The sequence below is a fragment of the Lepus europaeus genome, chromosome 16 (assembly GCF_033115175.1).
Source record: "Lepus europaeus isolate LE1 chromosome 16, mLepTim1.pri, whole genome shotgun sequence".
Taxonomy (NCBI): domain Eukaryota; kingdom Metazoa; phylum Chordata; class Mammalia; order Lagomorpha; family Leporidae; genus Lepus; species Lepus europaeus.
This window is the reverse complement of record NC_084842.1, coordinates 57,511,871-57,532,166: the sequence shown is the minus strand read 5'-3', so window position 1 is coordinate 57,532,166 and position 20,296 is coordinate 57,511,871. Positions and strand designations below refer to the sequence as shown.

Sequence of the window (20,296 nt, the reverse complement as noted above, 5' to 3'; positions counted from 1 at the left end):
TCAAGGGTAAGTGCTTATTTAATCAACATGGTAAGTTTTTAACTTCGCTCCAGGAACCTCAATGGGCAGCATCCTCTCGCCCCAGCCCTCCACGCCCATGACCGGGAACAGACACAGGAGCAGGAGTGAGGGAAAGGGCTCTGCCAAGCACTTCTCGGGGGCAGAGGCCCCTTCCAGGCCCTTTCCCATCTGATCTCTCTCCACCCGGCTGCACACGGGTTCCAGAGCTTCCTTCTGTACACAAGACACTGAGTGCAGACCATGTAATTCATGCAGAGTCACATGGTCAGAGGAGAGGCAGATCCAGGGTCTGGTCTGACCCCAAAGGTCCTTCCAAGACTCGGCAGTCTCTGCTTACCAGAGGGGGACAGGTTCCAGGACCCCCAGTGGATGCCTGAAGTCATTAGTAATGAACCCCATATGTACCATGCTCTTCCCTGCATGCTTTGCAGCACTGTCACACAGCATCAGTGTTCACCTGGGCTTCCAGGGTTCATGACCTCTACCTCCTCTGCATTACTATCGTTGCACTTGGGGGTAAATATTCAATAAAGTAAGGGTTACTTGAACACAAGCACTTTGACTCCAGATACCGGAACAGTTGATCTGATAACTGAGGTAGCACAAAGCGACTGACAGGTGGATAGCATATACATCATGGATATGCTGGGCAAAAGGATGCTGTGTGTATTAGGCAAGACTGAACTGGACTGGATGCGATCTCACTGGGCTTCTCAGAATGGCATGCAATTAAAACTTAGCAATGGGTCATTTGGGGAATTTTCCATCTATGATTTTTCTGACCATGAGTGACTCCCAGGTAAGTGAAGCCAGAGATCCTGGTGGATGGCCACATAATCTGTATCACCCAGGGAGCAACACAAGGTTGAAAAGCACAAGTACCATTCAGATCCACCGGCCTACAGAGGCAAACAAGATCACAGGGCATGGTGTGGCATCAATCTCCAGCCCCTTTCCCAGGGTCAAGGACATTTCCTCACCCTTTGAGGTCAGGCATGGCCAGGCATTTTGCTCTGGTCAACACAATGTGAGCAAAAGTGGTTCATGTCCAGCAGAAGTGCTGAGTCAACGCGTCTTTTCCTTCTGCCGCCACGGTCAGCAATTCTCTAGTCTACGTAGTGACTGTATCATCAGCTTTGGACAGAAGGAGGACCTCCAGCCAACCAATAACAGACCTGCAGCAGGCAGGGAGTTAGTTCGTCTAAGTCTCTGAGATTTTTGGTTGTTACTGCGGCATAACCTGTCCTATGCTGACTGGTACACATGGGGACAGGACAGGCTGACAGGAGAGGTGGAACCTGCACAGCACTGTCCTCTCACACTCCTCTCAGGCTTGACAGTTGGATCACAAAGTGCCTCAAGGGCAGCCCAGTGCCTTTCCACTTAGTGCAGTTATTGAAGGTAAGGACCACAGAATTCTCATGCATGACTGCTTCTGTGGTACCAAGCAGAGGCTGGCCCAGAGCGGGAACTTAATAAAGGGGTGTCTAATACACCCCCAGAGAGGGTGATGGGACCACAAGATAGAGGAAGGAGGGAGAACAGGAAGTCCCCAGCTTGACAGCTAAGTTTAGGAACGAGGGAGATGTTGTCCCGAGCATAAGGAAAGCCAACTTGCAGGTCACTTAAATACTCGCAGGGACAAACATGAGCGACTTCAAAAAGATCACGGAGAACAGAGTGAGAAGACAATTTGATTTTGATGTCAAAAATTCCATGTATAGCTTTTTCATAGTATGTATTTTCCAAGAAATTTCTGAAGACCCCTGAATATACAGATTTTATACTTTTTTTTGTAACACAAAAGTTTTAATTTTACTTTTCCATGAACTTTGTGAAGGCCACCATTGAGTTAACTTGTAGATAGAAAGCTTAAGAAACACAGTGTCCCTCCTGGGTGGTGTGAGCCACATCTATTCTCATCCTGCCCTGGCTGGCACACTCCTCTGGTACAACTGGCTCTCACAGCATGGTTCCAACGCCTCAGGGAATGATGACCCAAGTGACCCTACACTGGAAGACCTAAGATAGACCATATTATGTATATATTTTTAGAGAAGCACCCTGGTTTGTAGAATAGATACTTCAACTTTACCTTTTATTAAAAAAAAAAAAAAAACTTCTCCCTTTTCTTTGCAACCTTTGACTTAGTTCATTTAATGAACAGTATTAGGTTTTATCTTTCTTAATAAATATCTTCTATGGCTTCTCTTATGTTTATAAAAAGACAAAGCAATTCTTAAGCTAGGAGCTACATGGAGATAAATCAGAACATTTTCTTTGGGCAAGAAGGGCATAAATGATGACCACAGGCCCCAAAATTTGTAAGGGAAATACCTGAAGAGATGTTGCCCCATCCATTAGACATATGCTCTCAGTCACTGATGCTCATCTTTCTAACAGAATTCCTGGGGTGCAGAAAACCAATCTGGCGAGCTAGTAGCTTCAGGGCAGGTGGCTTCGGCGACACTGTTCTTCTCTAATTAAGGTAGAAAGTCACAGATGTCATCTGGACTGGTCAGTAAATACTGACTGCGGAGAGTTTTGTAAATTATGTGTTTCCATGAGAAGGGGTGGAGGAGGGAGAGAGAGAGAGAGAGAGAACAAGAGCGAACGAGTGAGCTCCCATCAGCTGGGGGGCTGAAGCTGGGAGCCAGGAACTCAATCTGGGTCATCCAGGCGGGTGGCAGGGACTCAACCGCTTGAGCCATCACTTCCTGCCTCCCAGGATGCGTATTGGCAGGAACCTGGAATCGGGACGAGAGTTGGAATTGGAGCCTCAGACACTCTGGTACGTGACATGGATGTTCCAGACGACATTTTAACCACTGGACCAAATGCCCACCTAAAAGATTTATTTATTTACTTATTTTCAAGTCAGAGTTACAGAGAGAGAGGGAGAGACAGAGAAAGAGAGAGACTAAGAGAGAGAGAGAGAGCTTCCATTTGCTGGTTTACTCCCCAGATGGCTGCAATTGCCAATGCTGGGCCAGGTGGAAGCCAGAGCTTCATACGGGTCTCCCATGTAGGTGGCACGGTCCCAAACACTTGGGCCATCTTCTACTGCTTTTCCCAGGCCATAGCAGGGAGCTGAACTGGAAGCAGAACAGCTAGGACATGAGCCAGCACCCATATAGGATGCCTGTGTCGCAGATGGAGGCTTAACCTGCTATACCACAATGCCGGCCGCAAGGTACATTTTTAATTTTGCTGCTCTTTTAGTTGCTCAGTGATTTTATGGGATGTCCCTGCAAAGTGCTTCTGTTTCAGAATGTACAACATTTTCCAATTATTACGTAACAGAATTCAGGGAACATTTCCTTTTAAACACCCTAATGGTTAAATAGGTACACTACAACTGGACTCTTTATCTAAATTCATTTTGTATTTGCTCTCCCAACTAAATGGTTCTCAACAAAAGGCACACATTTTACTGTGCTGCTGAGTTAGATTTAAAACCAAATAGAAGGAAGAAACAACTGTGTAAGTCAATTAGGCTCAACATTAGTCTGAAACAAATCATACATTTCTGATCCACAGAAACAGAGTTCCATCTAATATAATCACTGTCATGGAGACTTCATTACAGCAAAAAGGGAAACAGGACAAACTACAAACTACAATTTTCACTATGAGCCAAGTCTTGCATGCAAGTTCTTTGAGAGAGCTTATAAGGTCACTTCAAAGAGTTTGTGGAAAATGGAGTTAAAACATCAATCTATTTTGGTGCAAAAAATACTAAAATCCATGCGTAGTTTTTCATAAGTCATCTTTTCCATGAATTTTTTGAAGACTCTCTTGTATCAGGGACTCTCTGTAAGAGCAGAACCTTGCACACAGTGCTTCCCAAAATTATTCGAGTATAGGATTTTAAAAAAATGCCAGTTATTAAACTGGTAGAGTGTTCAGTTCAAAAACTTTTCTTTTGGAAAGGTTGACCAAGATCGGTGTTATTCTAACTATGGCCAACTAGTGGCCACAAACAGTATTTAAAAATTTGAACAGGGGCAGGGGCAGGCACTGTGGTGAAGTAGGTTAATCCTCCATCTGTGGCGCCAGCATCCCATATGGGCGCCGGTTTTAGTCCCGGCTGCTCCTCTTCTGATCCAGCTCTCTGCTAAGGCCTGGGAAGGCTGTAAAAGATGGTCCAAGCACTTGGAACCCTGCATCCGCGTGGGAGACCCAGAAGAAGCTCCTGGATCCTGGCTTCAGATCGGCCCAGCTCCAGCCATTGTGGCCGTTTGGGAAGTGAACTAGTGGATGGAAGGCTTTTTCCTCTGTCTCTCCTTTTCACTGTCTGTAACCCTACCTCTCAAATAAATAAATAAATAAATAATTTGAACAATGGGACTGGCGTTCTGGCATAGTGGTAAAGCTGCCACTTGGGGTGCCGGCATCCCATGCATGCCAGTTCAAGTTCTACTTCCAATCCAGCTCCCTGCTAACGTGCCTGAGAAAACAGCAGAAGATGGCCCAAGTCCTTGGGTTCCTGCTACCCACAGAGGAGACAGGGAAGAAGCGCCTCGCTCCTGTCTTCGGCCTGGCCCAGCCCTGGCCATTACAGCCATCTGGGCAGTGAACCAGCAGATGGAAGAATCTCTCTCTCTGTCTGAAACTCTGTCAAATACATAAATAAATATTTAATAAAAAATTGAGCATATAGAATAGAAAGCAAAGGACAAGTCAAAGAGCAGAGTGAGGGTCCAAGTTACCATGGGAAATCTTCGTCATTCCCGTCTTGGTTTCTTTTTCTCTCCTTTCCTCAACAGCATTGCCCCAGGGCACTCCCTGGGGAGCAGCCAGCGCCAGGATTGTGCCCAGAGGCTGGGGGCTGCAGTGGGTGGGGTAGGGCATGACTCTCTCACCCCACTGTGTAAGAGGAGAGGCCAGCCAGTGGGAGGAGGGCAGCCTCCCACTGACCCGGGCAGCAAGGGCAGCAGGAAGTCTCGGGACCCGCACATCCCCTGGAAACACAGTACAGGATCATTTCCCTAAGTTTTCAATTTTCTCTATTAAAAACAATTGCTGTAGTAGAATATGGCTCAAGTCCTTGGGCCCCTGCACCCATGTGGGAGACCCGGAAGAAGCTCCAGGCTCCGGGTTTCGGATCGGCGTAGCTCTGGCCGTTGCGGCCAACTGGGGAGTGAACCATCAGATGGAAGACCTCTCTCTGTATCTCTTTCTGCCTCTCCTTCTCTCTGTGCAACTCTGACATTCAAATAAATAAATAAATCTTTAAAAAAAAAACAACTGCTGCACACACAAGTCATGCCAAGGCTTTAACCTCACAGCTGTGACACTTCAACACCAAGTCTGCTTAATCAAAAAGTTGGAGAAATGCAAGGCCATCTTGGAGGGCTCCGGCCATGTTAGCCCTTGGGGAGGAGGCAGCACCACACAGCTTTGGGGAGCTTCAGAGAGAGTCAGCGACTCCTCAGTCAAGACTCGCCAGGAACCAGAAACACATGATTTCCAGATATTTCAAGTCCAAGGTGGAACAATGCTAACCTCCCATACTAAATTGCTCTAAATCTTTGTAGTATGTTGGAGTTGGCCCAGCACAACAAACCAAGGAAGTACCGCTATGTTAATAAAATCAGCTTTGGGGGCTGGCACTGTGGCGTAGCGGGTAAAGCTGCTGCCTGCAGTGCCAGCATCCCATATGAGTGCCGGTTCTAGTCCTGGCTGATCCACTTCTGATCCAGCTCTCTGCTGTGGCCTAGGAAAACAGTGGAAGATGGTCCAAGTGCTTGGGCCCCTGTACCCTTGTGGGAGACCTGGAAGAAATTCCTGACTCCTGGCTTCGGATTGGCTCAGCTCCAATTCAGCTCCAGTTGTTGGGCCATTTGGGGGAGTGAACCAGCGGATGGAAGACCTCTCTTTCTCTCCCTCTCTCTCTATAACTCTGCCTTTTAAATAAATAAAATGCATATTTAAAAAAATAAAAATAAAATAAAAACAGCTTTGATGAGAGCACCACCCCAGCAATGACTCCCACTGCAGATGGAGGGAAGTGGATCCCGCTAAGTGGCCCCTGACCTGAGGGCAAGGAAGAACCATGACTCAACTGCGAATGCTGGGACTCCTTCCCCTGACCTATGACAGTAACTGTATATGGTGACATTCCTTCAGTTCAACTTCTGCTTCTCCAGTGACAACCATGCCACTCACTGGACTCACAGCAGGAAGCCAAAAACCTCAGATGATTGCATTTGAGTACGAGCAAAAGGGACAACACACGTGGACACGTGATGACTGCACCTTCCTTAGCAATGATATGAGGTGACTGACAATTCTCCGAGCACCGAGTCAGTCGCTGGCCATCTGCGACCTGCCAGTCACCAAGGAGGATCTGGGTTATAGTCCTTGTAGCTTTGTTTGTTTTGTTTTGCTTTCGAAGGCACTCGTCTAGGTTCACCTGGGCAGGAAGGCTTCCTCTCCCGGACTATCTGTTCTTCTTGGAAAGCTCCGAGTATTCCAAGAGGATCACGGTACTTGGAGGGCTGACACACAGAGAAGCAGTGGAGCCAGGCATGATCAATCTCCCTCCTGCAGCGCCCAGAAAGACCAGCTCAGGACGCAGGGCAAGCACAAGGCGGAAGCTGCTCATGGAGCATCCCTGGGATGCCCTGCTCTCTGCAGACACAGCAGCCGCAGGCCCCTGCTGCTGGAACACACTTGAGAAACTGGACCACACACTGGGCCAGAGGACCCAAAATGCAGGGGGGCACTTCTCAGAAGAAGCCGCCATCTTCATGTACCCACCTGCACGGCCAGGTGCCAGCGGAGGGTCCAACCGAAGATGCCCTCTCACACTCGTCCCAGGAACCCTGTGTGGACGATCCCTCATCCTGTCTTTCCTCAAAGGGTCTGCCACGGTGACAGCAGAGCGAGCTCCCCAGCACGATGGTTGGAGGCGAGGAAGCCACTTGCAGAGAGGGAGAAAATACAAGCCCGGTGCAAGTCAGCAACACAGCCAGCTAAACCCCAGTGCCTCTGCTCATCATGGGGCTGTATTAAAAAAAGATTAACTCCAGAGGTGATGAGAATCCTGCAGCAGAGGGAGAGAATTATGGCTCTCACCATGAAGACTTTTCTCCTGGAGGCCAGAGAGCACAGGCCCTAGATTAAACTTTCATCAGCAGATCTGAGACCGCATCAATCTTTCATGACTGGCTCAGAGGACCCTCTGCTGCCTGGCACGGGGAAACTCTGTCTTGCCCACGGAGACCCCATGCACCAATCACACCAAGGAAAAGCAGCAGCAGCCCAGCAAAACTAGACAGAACGTGTAGGTGAGTTCAGAATCCAAGAGGGCCATTATTTTAAAATCCCTGCTATCTACAACGGCAACGCCCGTGATCATGGACAATTTTACCCATTTCAAAGGCTCCTCCCTGTGAGTGCTGCTGCCACCCACAGGGTGGTGGAGTCCAACACAAAGAGCAGCCGGGCTCAGGCTCACCCACTCAGGAAAGCTTTCTTCCAGGCTGGGGGGAAAGTTGTGTGGCAGCCAGCTAAGCCGCTGCCTGGGACACCAGCAACTCATTTGGGTGTTGAGCGCTGGTTCTTGTCCCGGCTGCTCTGCCTGCGATCCAATTCCCCGCTAATGTGCCTGGGAAGGCAGCTGAGGGTGACTCAAGTGCTTGGGCCCCTGCCAGCCACGTGGGAGTGAGTCCCAGCTGGAGTTCCTGGCTCCTCGCTTCAGCCTGGCCCAGCTTGGGCTGTTGCAGTCATTTAGGAAGTGAACCAGTGGATGCAAGATCCCCGTCACCATGTCTTTCCAACAAATAAAAAGTAGATCTTTTAAAAATTGTAAAAAACTATTCTTAACTCATGGGCCACACAAAACCCGCCTTGGAAACTCAGCTGGCCGACTTCGGCTTACCGTGTGCTCCCGGGGTCTGATTTCCTTAATGGAGAAGCCAGGTTCTCAAGGCAGGGTGCCAGGCCATCGCCGTCTCCTGGCTCCCTACTGCCTTGTAGCACACGCTCAGCCCATGAGATCAACGCGTGTCCACCCTGCCGGCCCCAGGTCATTCAGGCCACCTGTCATCTCTCGTCAGGGACAACAGTGGCTCCTTGTCTGGACAGGTGAAGCCACCTTGAAGATGATTCTTTGTTTGCCACAAACAAGACGGCTCATCCAAAGCAAAGCTCACTCCAGCATCCTTAGCCACTTTATCTCTTACCAGAGACCGAACGGCACTGGTTACCAAATCACCTTTTACACATGTTGCATATTTTAAATAATTAGCCCCAACATAACTCAGGACTCTCACCCTCTACCCTCAAATGAAGCAGTGTTTTCCAAAGAAGCCAAAACAAAACAGCACTGGCAGGGAGGAAAGAGCAAGAGCCACGTGGGGCAGAAGCCTGTGCAGACAACCCGAGCCACGGTCTCAGTGGCAAAGGCCAGTCGGGAACATCACAGCCCACGAGAAGGGAACACAAGGAACACATGCAATGCAAGGCACACCGACTGCACCCTTTAGATCAGAGAGCCTGGGGGCAGACCCAGAGGAAACAATGCACACAGAGATCCCCTGTTTGGAAATGCACGGCTAATTACGCAGAAGGATCTGAGGAAAAACGTTCTTCAGAACCAGAGAAGACCGGCGCTTGGCGCAGTGAGTAAGACACAGCGTGGCACGCCCACATCCCACATCAGAGTGCCAGGGTTTGAATCCGGGCTCTGCTTCTGCTTCTGATTCTAGCTTCCTGCTAACACACACCCTGGGAGGCAACAGATGACGGCTCAAGTACTTGGGGCCCTGCCACTCATGGATGAGACCCAAACTGAGTTCTGGGCTCCTGGTCTATTGGGAGAGCAGTGGGGGTCACACTGGGCCTGTCTGTTGCCAGGGGGACTGGCAACTGTCTGTTGTACTTGGGGAACGAACCAGTGGATAAAATATCTTTTTCCCTGCCTTTAAAGTAAGAGGAAAATAAATTAAAAAAAAAAACAGAAAAGAGGTTGATAAAACACCTTCTAGGAGGAGATGATTTGCTACATGCACCATAAGCATGAACAACATCACAGGGCAAACTTTTAACCCAAATAAGAAAGTGCTCTTTACAGGTGGGCACTGTGGCACAGTGGGTTACGCTGCCACCTGTGAGTCCCAGCAGCTCTGCTTCTAATCCAGGTTTCTGTTAATGTACCTGGAAGGCAGCAGAGGATGGGCCGAGTACTTAGGCCCTTGTCATCTACTTAGGAGACTCAGATGGAGCTCCAGGCTCCTGGCTTCAGCCTGGCTGTTGTAGCCATTTGGGGAGTAAACCAGCAGGTGGAAAACTCATTCTCTTTCTCTCACTCTGCCTTTTGAATAAATTAATCTTAAAAAAAAAAAAGAGAGAGAGAAAGTACTTTTTAAAAAAGCACTTGTGCATAGCAGCTGTTGACGGCTGCTGTTAATTATAAAGGAATTTTATCTTCACTGGAGCAGACCCAATGGGGTCTCTGTTTATAATACGGTTATTTATCCAAAGCAAGTCACATTTTTCTTAATCAACAGCACAGCACTTTGGTGTTGCCACTAATCTGAATTAATGAGCTGGCGAGCTAGAGTAGCATTTCCCAAAGTGGGCTCCCTGCGAGCGTGTTTCCACGAAGGACAGAGGACAGTCCAGCCTGGGATGTGACCTGCAGTTCGCAGGGCTCCCTGCGGAGGAGCCTACAGAGGGCGGGGAGCTCCTGAGCACCTAGAGCCCCCACTGCTCTCCCTCACAGAGTCTGCAACCAGCTCGCCTGGGTGACCCTGCATGGTGGGCTGACGCAGGAGCCTCCCAGGCAGGCCTGTTTACAGGGTTGGAGGCACTCTACCAAACCCATCCACCCACTTCCCACCCAGGGAGAGGACTCTACCATCTGCTGGCCAATGGACACAAGGATCTTGGTACCATTCCCCAGCAGATGGACACCCATCTGCTGCAAGGGAAGAGGGCAGTCCCTGTTAAGACTTTCCCGTGTTTAGAAATTAAGTCTGGGGGCTGGTGTTGTGGTACAGTGGGTTAAGTCCCCATGTGCAACACTGGCACCCCCTAGGAGTGCCAGTTTGAGTCCTGGCTACTCCACTTCCAATCCAGTTCCCTGCTAATGTGCCTGGGAAAGCAACAGAAGACCCCAGTGCCTGGGCCCTTGTACCCATGTGAGAGACCCAGGATGGGTTTCCTGACTCCTGGCTTCAACCTGACCCAACCCTGGGGCTGCATTTGATTGGAAGGCCAAGGGCCAGGAAGCCCCTGTCGCCAGTCTCCATCTCTAGGAGTCTTAGCATTGAACTCACTGTGACCAGCAGGAACCAACAGGGCCAAGGGAAGAGAGGAGGTCCCACTGTGCCCAGCAGTGGAGCAGACAGATCGTGTGATTCCCAAGGAGGAGACAAAACTCCAGCCCAGTCCTACAGGGGCCCAGCCCCGCAGAGGACCTGCACCTGCAGCTCTCTGCACGGTGCATAACTAGAGCCTTCCCCACTCTACCTTGGGGCTCAGTGGGGGCACATACTTCGCTCCAAGTGAACTTCACCCACCAGGAATTTCTCCAAAGCAAATCCAAAACACTGGAAGGCCCTGAGATAATGCTAAACCCCAAACACTCTTATAAATTTGGCAGTTGCGTGGGCACTCTGGGTTTTAAGAGGGGTTTGTGCCTTTCGAGTCTGGCATCCACGCTCTATTCGCTCATTTAACCAACCAAGAAACCCCTGAAGAGACTCCGTTCTTTCAGCAAGAAAAGGGCATGGCGAATGGGCTCCCAAGCACAATGAAACACTTTTATGTTTTATTCATGCAAAGTGGAAACCCCTTTCCTCTGTAGTCATACAAATTGCATTTGCTCTAGTAAATTGCTGTTACAAAAGAAAAAAAAAAGAATCAAAAGGAAAGGAACATTCAAAAAATAGGCAGGAATACAAAGGCCCCTTCTTGTACAGACGGAAAGCTCGGGGGCCTAACGGCAAGAAGCAGAACCTGGTGCTGGCAAACTCACTTCTTTCTTTACCGTTGGTTCCCCAAGTGGGGCGGTCGCGTCCGGTCGCGGCCGGGACGCCTGTGTGAACCCTGGGTGTGTTTCTAAATGACATTTAGCTGCTAACACTGGGCAAGCAGAAGAAGTGATTCCAAACAGGAATAATCGGGCCCGCATTGCAAAAGTGTAACCAAGGCAATGTAACCTAATAGATGCTGGTATCCCTGGGGGCAGGGAGGCGAGGTCCTTTCTGCTCTGCAGGACAACCAGCCTTAGTCTGCCGTGGCCCCTCCTCCGGCATACCCCAGGCACGCACACTGTCCCCGAAGCCTCAGAGTCTGAATAATTTCGTCAACTGGAGTCTGAATCAGTCCCCCCATCCCAGCTGTGCAGGGTTTGGCTTCATTTTAAAGAGCTGGAGTGGGCTAAACGCCCTCAAGGTGTACATGTGTGTGCTGTGAGCACACACAGCCCTTCAACATGTACGTACACGTACGCACAGTCAGAACACACAAGCTCATTAAGGTGTGTGTACTGACTGCCACTTTGGCTCCTTCCTTGAAAACAAACATGGTGGACAGGGGCCAGGACAGAATCAAGCATCTTACGCCCGGGGCCTCTGACCAAGGCTAAGCATCTCTAGTAACGACTAAACATCACCAGACTCTTCCTTGTAAAATCGATCGGTCCACAGCAAGGCAGCTGCCGAGCCACAGAATGGCAGGTCTGTGTGCATAATCTGTGCACTGCTTCCCCCCACAAGCACGGCCCAGCTGTCACCTCGCATCACTGCACAGGACGCTCACAGCCACACTGCGCTCCTAAGGAGGTTTAACCAATCCGCCGGCACCCGGCTACTTCAGCTCTCTCCTTTGCAAACCATCTCTCACATCCGGTTCCAGCACACCCGTGTTCTCTGATGACGACTCAGCCATACCCCTCCTTTCTGGTTTAGGACTTGGGGCTGAATCAGAAGACAAGCAAATGTGCCCACGCCCAGCCTCGGGAGAAGAAAGGCTGAGATAAGCCAAGACAGACCCTCCTCCCAGAGGGCCAGGGAGCCAATACAACCCCCGCCTGCCCAGGACAGGAAGCACAAGCCCACAAGAGCCACAGCTCGGCTGCATGGGCTCTCTGTACCTGCTTTGGCAATGCTCTGTCCATATTCAGCAGAGCGGTAACTCCCCATCCCACAGCTCCACCTCCTGCACCTGCAGAAAGGCTACGGTTGCTTGCTAACTTAAAGGTTCACCACATTTAACAGAGCCCAGGCACTCAAGGATGGTCTCCCAACAGGCTGTGTGGGGTCGCTGTCGCTTTGCTAGCTGGGAGATGTGCCTGAGAATCAGAGCGTCCTCCTCTGCACTCAACGTGCACATCCAGGAAGCACATCACACGGAAACACACCTGAATGGCGTCGCGATATGACCAGCCATCTCCAGAGTTTGAAAAGCATTTGGCAAGCCCAGACCCCGGAAATTCCTGGTCACCATCGCGTCATGACCCAGGGTTTGCGCTTACAGACGGCACCAAGAGCAGGCAAGCCCGCGGGGAGGGGGTGGGGGGAGTGGGGGGGTGGGGGGACAGACCGGCAGGAGGGGGTGCGAGAAGGCAGAGACTCCACCGAATGCCATGGAAAGGAATTTGTTAAAAGGCTGCGAGAAGAGAAAATAAGGGGTCTGGACTTGTGGGACGGGTTAGCGGCTTGGCTGAATGAGGGCGGGCAGGGGAGAAAGACGCAGAAGGAGAGCAGGGTGCGGGTGGGGTGGAGGAGCTGGAAGTGCAGCGGCTGGGAGGGCTGGCAAGGCAGAGTGACAAGCCAGGCGACGCTTTCCGCTTGTCCCCGCCGAGGATCTGCCTGGTTCCATGCCCGGGAGAGTACACTGAGGAGTGAAGCTACGAGCCGCCCCCGACCGCGGCCCGGGGACTCACCGGCCATTGTCGCGGCCCACGCCCCACACGCGGATGCTCACGATGGGCTGGGAGTGCAGCACCGTGCGGTCCATGGGGTCCACGAGGCTGAGCGTGTCGTTCTCCAGGATCAGGTACATGTCCTTCCCCTGCACACAACGAGAAACACGCCGTCTGGCACACGCATCCTGGCTCCGCACCGCGCGCACGCGCATGCGTGTCTGGCCATCCAGGGGCGCTGTGCAACCACCAAAAGCAGCCCCCCCCCCCCCCCCCGGGCCTGCCACTCATTTTCTTAAGAGAAAAACCTCTTTCCCAGTCCCAGCATCTCTCTCCTGGCCCTTTAACGGGTACCCCTGGCTGCCTTTCAGTCGGCTCCCAGTTCCAGTGATTCATCCTCGCGAATCTTGAAGAGCAAAGACTCACGGGACGCGCCCGGAGAACCGGCCACTTCGCTAACTCCACGCCCGTCAGATGCCTACAGCCGCTCTCTGCCCTTCCCTCCGGCCGGGCCCACCATGCACCCGCCCAGGGCTGCCCGGGGACCGGCCTTCGTGCTGCCCCCTGGCCACCCCACAGGCGCAGTTCTGAGAAATTCTCACACCTCTGGCGGGCAGCCGCGAGACCACAGCGTTGAAGCTGGGAGGTGCAGCGGCGCAGGACGGGAAGAATTCTTGCTGGGTCTTCAAATCCCAAAGGGAGCTGGATGAAGGGCTCTTTGGGGTGGTTTTGGAGAGAGGCGATAAAGCTTCCCAACACAGGTTCTCAGAGCAGGTGCAGCCCTGGCCGCTGGCTGTGGCTGAGATCCAGCGTGCTCTCAATTCTCCCCCAAAGGGTGGCAAAGCCATTTACAGAGGACAGCGCCGGCCGCAAACACAGCTTGTGCAGACTGTCATGGCTCCACAGAGCCAAGCGCAACAGGCTGCATGGTGCCTCCAACCAAAGGCCCCTCCAAATGTCAGTCATTCACGGGCTAGTATAAACTACAGCGACCTTGCTTCTCGGTCCTGACTGAGAACTGTGCTTTGGGAGCAAGAGCATTTCAACTGAAGGAAAGAGAAGACACGTGGGTGACTCGGTGGGAAAGCTGGGCCTGGGTGAGTCCGGGTGGCAGGTGCGGGGTGGGAGGCCATGCGGTGAGAAGACGGTCAAGCCCAACAGTGGAGGGATACAGGGCTTCGCCTAGACAGGAGAACACTCTTCCTCCTCTCTCTCCCTCGTGCCTGGGATCGGAACGTCCGGCTGTCACTGGAGTTCAGCCCTGTTCTAAAGTTGACAGACGGTGCCATGGAAGGCGTAGGCACCTGCCGCCCACTGGGAGATTCTCACGCGACTCACCTCGCCCCAGATGCCGACCGTGTCGCGGATGTCGTTTTTGCAGTAGGAGAGCTGTCTGATGCAGTTGTTGACGGCAACGCTGCTCTTCCCGGGCGCGAGGTCCTCCTCTGCCATCTCCACCCACCCCAGCGAGCGCACAGCGAAACACTGCAAGATAAAGCCAGAGGATGGGGCTCACTCGCTGGCCCGGGGCCGCCTGCATCCACATGGGCCAAACTGTGCTTTTCACTGCCTCGCCACGCTCAGCCGTCCAACGTTGGTAACCAACCCTCTGTGTCGGAAGATGAAGTCAAAAAGGTTTTCTGCTCTTTTTAGGGGGACAAACTTCTTGCATAACTGACGTACGTGTCTTTCAGATTTTCTTACAATTGAGTGATAGAGCTTACAGTGATAGAGCTAATGAACTGGCACAACATTTCTACGTTTTTTCATCCCCTATCATGTGTCACCCATAAGGGTTATTGTTTTGTACCTTGTTTTTTAGTAAGAAATGTAACCCTCTGAGACCTGCTATCGTTAAGTGCCCGGAAACAGGAAATAGGGAGAACACAAATTAAACGCACGTTAGGTCCTTGGTTCTCAAAGCACGGAGCAAACTGTTTTCTCCAATACCCAGGAAGGGAAGAAGTGGTGGTGGGAATGCATTCTGCCTGCACCACGCAGGTCTCAGGCCCCAGCAGGCGGCATCAGCAGCGAAGCCTGAGATGCCTGCTGCCCTGAGGGAGGTGCTGCCAAGCTCTAAGATCCATTTTTTGTTTTTTGTTTTTTAATCATTTGGAGCTTTTTTTTTTTTTTTTTTTAAAGGGACTGGGTTTATTGGGAAAACATGACAGACCAGAGGGAAGGGGCGAAGAAGGAAGAGAGAGAGGAGAGAGATCCGGAGAGAGATCAAGAGACAGAGAGACAGGGAGAGAGAGTGAAAAAAAGAGAGAGGGAGAGAGAGATCAGGAGATGGAAAGAGAGCCACGAGTTCAGGAACAGGTCCTCTTAAAACTTTGCCAGGGGGCGGGCAGGGAAGTAGGAGCAGCGAATCCCATTTGGATGGGGATGGTGCTTGTCACTGGTGGTTGGGCCATGTGGCCACCTGGCTTCCACTGGGGGCTAGAGCCTAGGATGGTGTCAGGGTGTAGATCGCGCCATAGATAAGGCTTGGAGCTATTCTGAAAGCATGGCCCCATTTTCCATCTTAAAGTTGTTCTTTAACTTTTTTTCCCTTTAATTTAAACAGCATTTTACAAGCAAGGTGAAAATCCAAAGATGCACAAGGGAGAGGAGTTCAGAGCACATGTGTGGGTGCCCTGGCCAAGGCCTCTGCCTTGCTACCGACTGGCAGCACTGCTGGGCCGTGGGGCAGCCCAGCCAGGGTCCTCTTCCTCTGGGGGGCCTCCCCAGCTGTGCATCCACCAACAGAGGGGGCAGCCACCCTCCCAGCACAGGGAGGGCAGACTGGGAGCCAATCACACCTCCGTCAGCAGACTGGCTCGCCAACAGCAGCTTGTAGCAACTCCAAAAGAGAACTTCGACACGAAGCAGGGACCAGACATGACCGACGCCGAGTCGGGTTCACCGTTTTCCTCTCCACGCCTGCCAGCACCAAGGGCCCCACATCTGCTTCCAGAGGTGCCAATCACGCTTTCTCATGGGGAAACCCACCCAACTACCAAGGACAAAAGCAGCTCACAGAGCAGCCAGCATGCCCTGGGGGAGCCTGCGGAACTACGTTCCCCGGCTCCGGCTACGCGGACAGTGCACACACGCGAGCGCCCTGCTCAAAGAAACCCCAAGGACGTGGTGGTCCCTGGCCCCCGGGGAAGGTTCTGGAGAGCCTCTCAGACCCCTGCACAAGGGGGAGACGCTGCAGGGAACCTAATCTCGGTGCAAGCACCGACCGGCCTCTGCCCGCAGCTAAGATGCTTCTCTGTCGGCCTGGCTCTGCCCCTGCTCTGGCGCTACATCCTCTGCCCCAGACCTCACCGTGTGGCCCCAGTGGACACGGCAGATGGGGCATAGGTAAGCGCCAGCTGCCTCCTCCTTGTTTTATTAAACCGCTGACTCCCAGGGCCGAGACCATGAAGGAGCCCTTGCCTCCCACGCTGGTTCCCACACCTGGTCAGCAAGATCCTGGTGTCCCAGCCTGGCCCTGCAGGCCGGGTCAACCTGGCTACCCTCCACTGAGAGAGCAGTTATTTATATTCTCCCCTCCACCCACAGCAGAAAACAGGCACAGCATGTGGTGTCCTTGGACGCAGGAAACAACTCATTTCAATGACTGTACCCATTTTATAGACGAGGAAACTGAGTGAGGTACAAAAAGCTGGCACGTGGTGGACGCAGCATTCCAGCCCAGGCTGTTGGCGTCTGGACTGCCAGTCTTCACCTGCCTGTGACTGCCCCTGAGACTTTACTGGAGGGGACAGCATCTGATGGGGCTGGACCACAAGGAAGGTTCAAGATCGCGTGGGCAGTATCGATGGAGGTTAGAGCACAGATGGTCAGGGGTAGGGGCAGGCCGGGCTCCAGCCTGAGCCCTGTTTCACTGCGACTGTGCCCGTGGACAAGACCCTGGCTAAGGCCTATGCTAAATGGGAGTGTTGATAATAAAGCTGCCTCCCAGGGTGTCTATGAAGAGGAAACAAAATAACACAGGTGGAGAACTGGGCGTGTCAGTGAACAGCTATAGAGGCAACGAGCAGAGGAACACGGTGCCATATAAATGGTCACTGGAGTCCCCCAGGGGACAAGCTGAGGGGCAGAAGATGTGTGACACGGTGCCCACCTGTCCCCACTCCCCCCTGACAGTTCTGGCGGATGACTGGGAATGCTTCCTCCCAACAGTGACCATGATCGCCCCAAAGTGTTGGTGAAGCCGCAGGCACCGACACCCCAAATGCTCCCAACAGTCAGGTCCATCTCCTGCATGGAAGCTGAGGCCCAGCAGAGGGCGCTACCCACAGAGTGAAGCCCCAGACCCCAGCATTGCTGTGGGATGGTCACACACTGCCAGCTGTTGTTGTTTTCATTTCAGTTGAAAAGTAGACACACACACACACACAAAGAGAGAGAGAGATAGAGAGAAAGAGAGAGATCTTCCATTTGCTGGTTCATACCCCAAATGCCCACAACAGCCAGGAACAGATCAAAGCCAGGGGCCAGGAACTTCATCCAGTCTCCCACATGGGTGGCAGGGGCACAAACACTTGAGCTATCGTCTGCTGCCTCCCAGTGTGCATTAGCAGGGAGCTGGCGTGCAGATGAACTCAGGTGCTCTGGTGTGAGATGTGGCATCCCCAGCGTTAACTTAACCTCCACACCAAGCGCCCACGCCTGGTCCCACACCAGAAGCCGGAACACACTTTCCACTGTCTCTAACTGCTACTAGGAAACCCTACAGCCTGTGGATACACAAAAGAAGTCATTAACAGTAAGGAAGGTAAAAGCAGTACTGGAGTCCAAGCACACATGGATTTCGATCTAAACAAGCTCACGGTAAATCAAAAGTATCCTTTTATTTTATTTTATTTTTTTGACAGGCAGAGTTAGACAGTGAGAGAGAGGCAGAGAGAAAGGTCTTCCTTCCGTTGGTTCACCCCCCAAATGGTTGCTACAGCCGGTGCACTGCGCCAATCCGAAGCCAGGAGCCAGGTGCTTCCTTCTGGTCTCCCATGAGGGAGCAGGGCCCAAGCACTTGGGCCATCCTCCACTGCCCTCCCAGTCACAGCAGAGAGCTGGACTGGAAGAGGAGCAACTGGGACAGAATCTGGCACCCCAACTGGGACTAGAACCTGAGGTGCCGGCACCATAGGCAGAGGATTAGCCAAATGAGCTGCGGTGTTGGCCAAGAGCATCCTTCTTGGCGGAGAAATGCAAACCACTCAACCCCTCCACAGCCCACTGAGAATACTGCCTTGCTGTGCTGATAAAAACAGCTTTATTATAATCATGAATTTATTTAAAATAATTTTCCTTGTGCAATCCTACAGTTGTTTCACTTTCTGATCTGCCAACTTCACTGCCATTCCATGCAATCAAAGTAGAAGGAACCAAGCAGGTATAAGGGGGAATACTCAGCTCCTCCACAAAGAACACAGCTGCACAGAGCAACCCCGTGCTGTTAGGTGTTGCCACCGTGTGGCCTGGAAGGGTTATAACCACCACATCTCAGCTCTGGCCAAAAACACGTTAGAATATGGGGAAGAGCTCAAAATAGCAATCAAATCACAAGCTTTTCAAATGTTTATTTAAGATTAATTTCCCTTTTAATTTTAATGGCAGAGTTACAGAGAGAGAGAGAGAGAGAGAGAGAGAACCACACACACACAAAGATTATCTTCCATGTTCTGGTTCAACTCCTCAAATGGTCGCACCAGCCAGGGTTGGGCCAGGCTGAAGCCAAGAGCCAGGAACTTCATCTGGGCCTCCCACATGGGTGCAGGGGCCCAAGCACTTCCCAGGCCATTAGCAGGGAGCTGGATCAGAAGTGGAGCAGCTGGGACTCAAACCAGTGCTCATAAGGGATGCTGGTATCACACGTGCTTCCGGCCCTGGGACCAATCTTTGACTGCAGCCAATAAGCAAAGGGCTGTGGCCTGAAATGACTTTCAGAGTCCGTTCCAAACACGCGCAGGCTTTTCAAGGCTCAGAAGGCCCTCCGGGCACACGGCCACCGTCCCAGGGACTTCTGCCCTAGCTGAGCGGCTGCGGTCATCACACCGAGTAAGCCAGGCCATTGCCCGGAGGACCGGGTGCTCACCACAATCGGGCTTTCTTTGTCATGGCTTTTTGTTAAAAAACTGAACTGCTCTCCAGCTCCAGACGCCAGTGGGTTCTGTGGGGAGAGGCATCTGGGGTTCCCTGTTCTCCATCAGCGGCTGCAAGGAACCCGCCCAATGAATCACTCACCATGGTAGTGACTGCGGTGGCCGGTTGAGCACTCCCACACTGGCCCTGGGGGTGCTGCGGCTGCTCCCAGCAACACAGAGGGCACCGGGGCCACTGTGCCCACTTGTGCCATTTTGTTGAACTTCCCCACCTGTCACTGCTCTGAGCAAGGCTGCTCTACCAGAAAAGCTCACCCCAGGCTCACACCTGACAGCTCTTCCACAATAATGGCTGACGCCACGGTGCCCTCACATCGTGCCCCGCGCAGAGGGCTGACCCACCACTCAAGTGCCTGCCACCCCACATGCCTCCGGCCCGCTGCTGGCGGCTCCCCTCGCGGGTCACCTCTTTCTACACATCCCAGATGATGCTTGGTCCACAGTGACGCGTTCACACGCTGAGTGGGGCTTGGGTTTACTAATGAGAGGGTACACACCCTGGAGGGCACCCACGGTGGCTCCCACACGGCAGCCCGCTGCAGGATGACATACACAGAGGCCAGCAGAGGGGCCCCAGCCCACATCTCCATGGCCAGGACCCCTGGAGAGCCTTCACTGCTACCAGCCCCAAAGACAATTGCTTGGATCAGTCCTTTCCTGCCCAGGCTCCAGGGAGGCATCTGAGACCTGTTTCTATCAGTGGGAAATCAAAGCAGGAATGGAGTACCCGGGCAGAGGCAGCCTGGTATCTCTAGAACGATCTGACTTCGAGCCCAGGCCTGATCTGTGGACCCAAGTGCCCGCCAGCCTAAACAGAGCCTGGCTCTCGCGACACACTCAACGAAGTATCCGTCAAGTGAAAATACCCACGCTTGATTTAGTCTGAAATGTCAGGGCCACGATGGCCCCGACATGCCCGCGGATCCTGGACCTCCACTCCCTGCATCGGTGGAGGGGGAGCCCTGGCCTCACAGGTGCCGGGGAGGGCTCAGGGGGGCGTGACCCTCTCAGAGGCCCAGCACTGCCCACGGGAAGCAGCTGTCTTCACTACAGCCTGGGCCCTGAGGCTGGAGCACCTGCGTTTGGATCCCAGTTCCTCACTTGATCCCTGGACAGCCCTAGACCTCAGCTTTCTGATCCGGAAAATGGAAACAGCAGTAGTACTTACATTCTAAGGAACGTTGGGGGCAAAAAAAAAATGGTATGTATATAAAGTGCTTCCTCTAGCATTCAGCATACT

At 52.4% G+C, this 20,296-nt stretch overlaps 1 protein-coding gene across 1 annotated transcript in view; it reads right to left on the bottom strand.

Moving 5' to 3' along the window:
- Positions 1 to 20,296, bottom strand: part of APBB2 (amyloid beta precursor protein binding family B member 2) — a 175,830-nt gene that overhangs the window by 56,339 nt on the left and 99,195 nt on the right. The window contains exons 7-8 of the mRNA XM_062213167.1: positions 14,240 to 14,386; positions 12,923 to 13,050 (exon numbers count right to left, since the gene is read on the bottom strand). Of these exons, the coding sequence (XP_062069151.1) occupies positions 12,923 to 13,050; positions 14,240 to 14,386 (275 nt within the window). The remainder of the gene's footprint in view (positions 1 to 12,922; positions 13,051 to 14,239; positions 14,387 to 20,296) is intronic.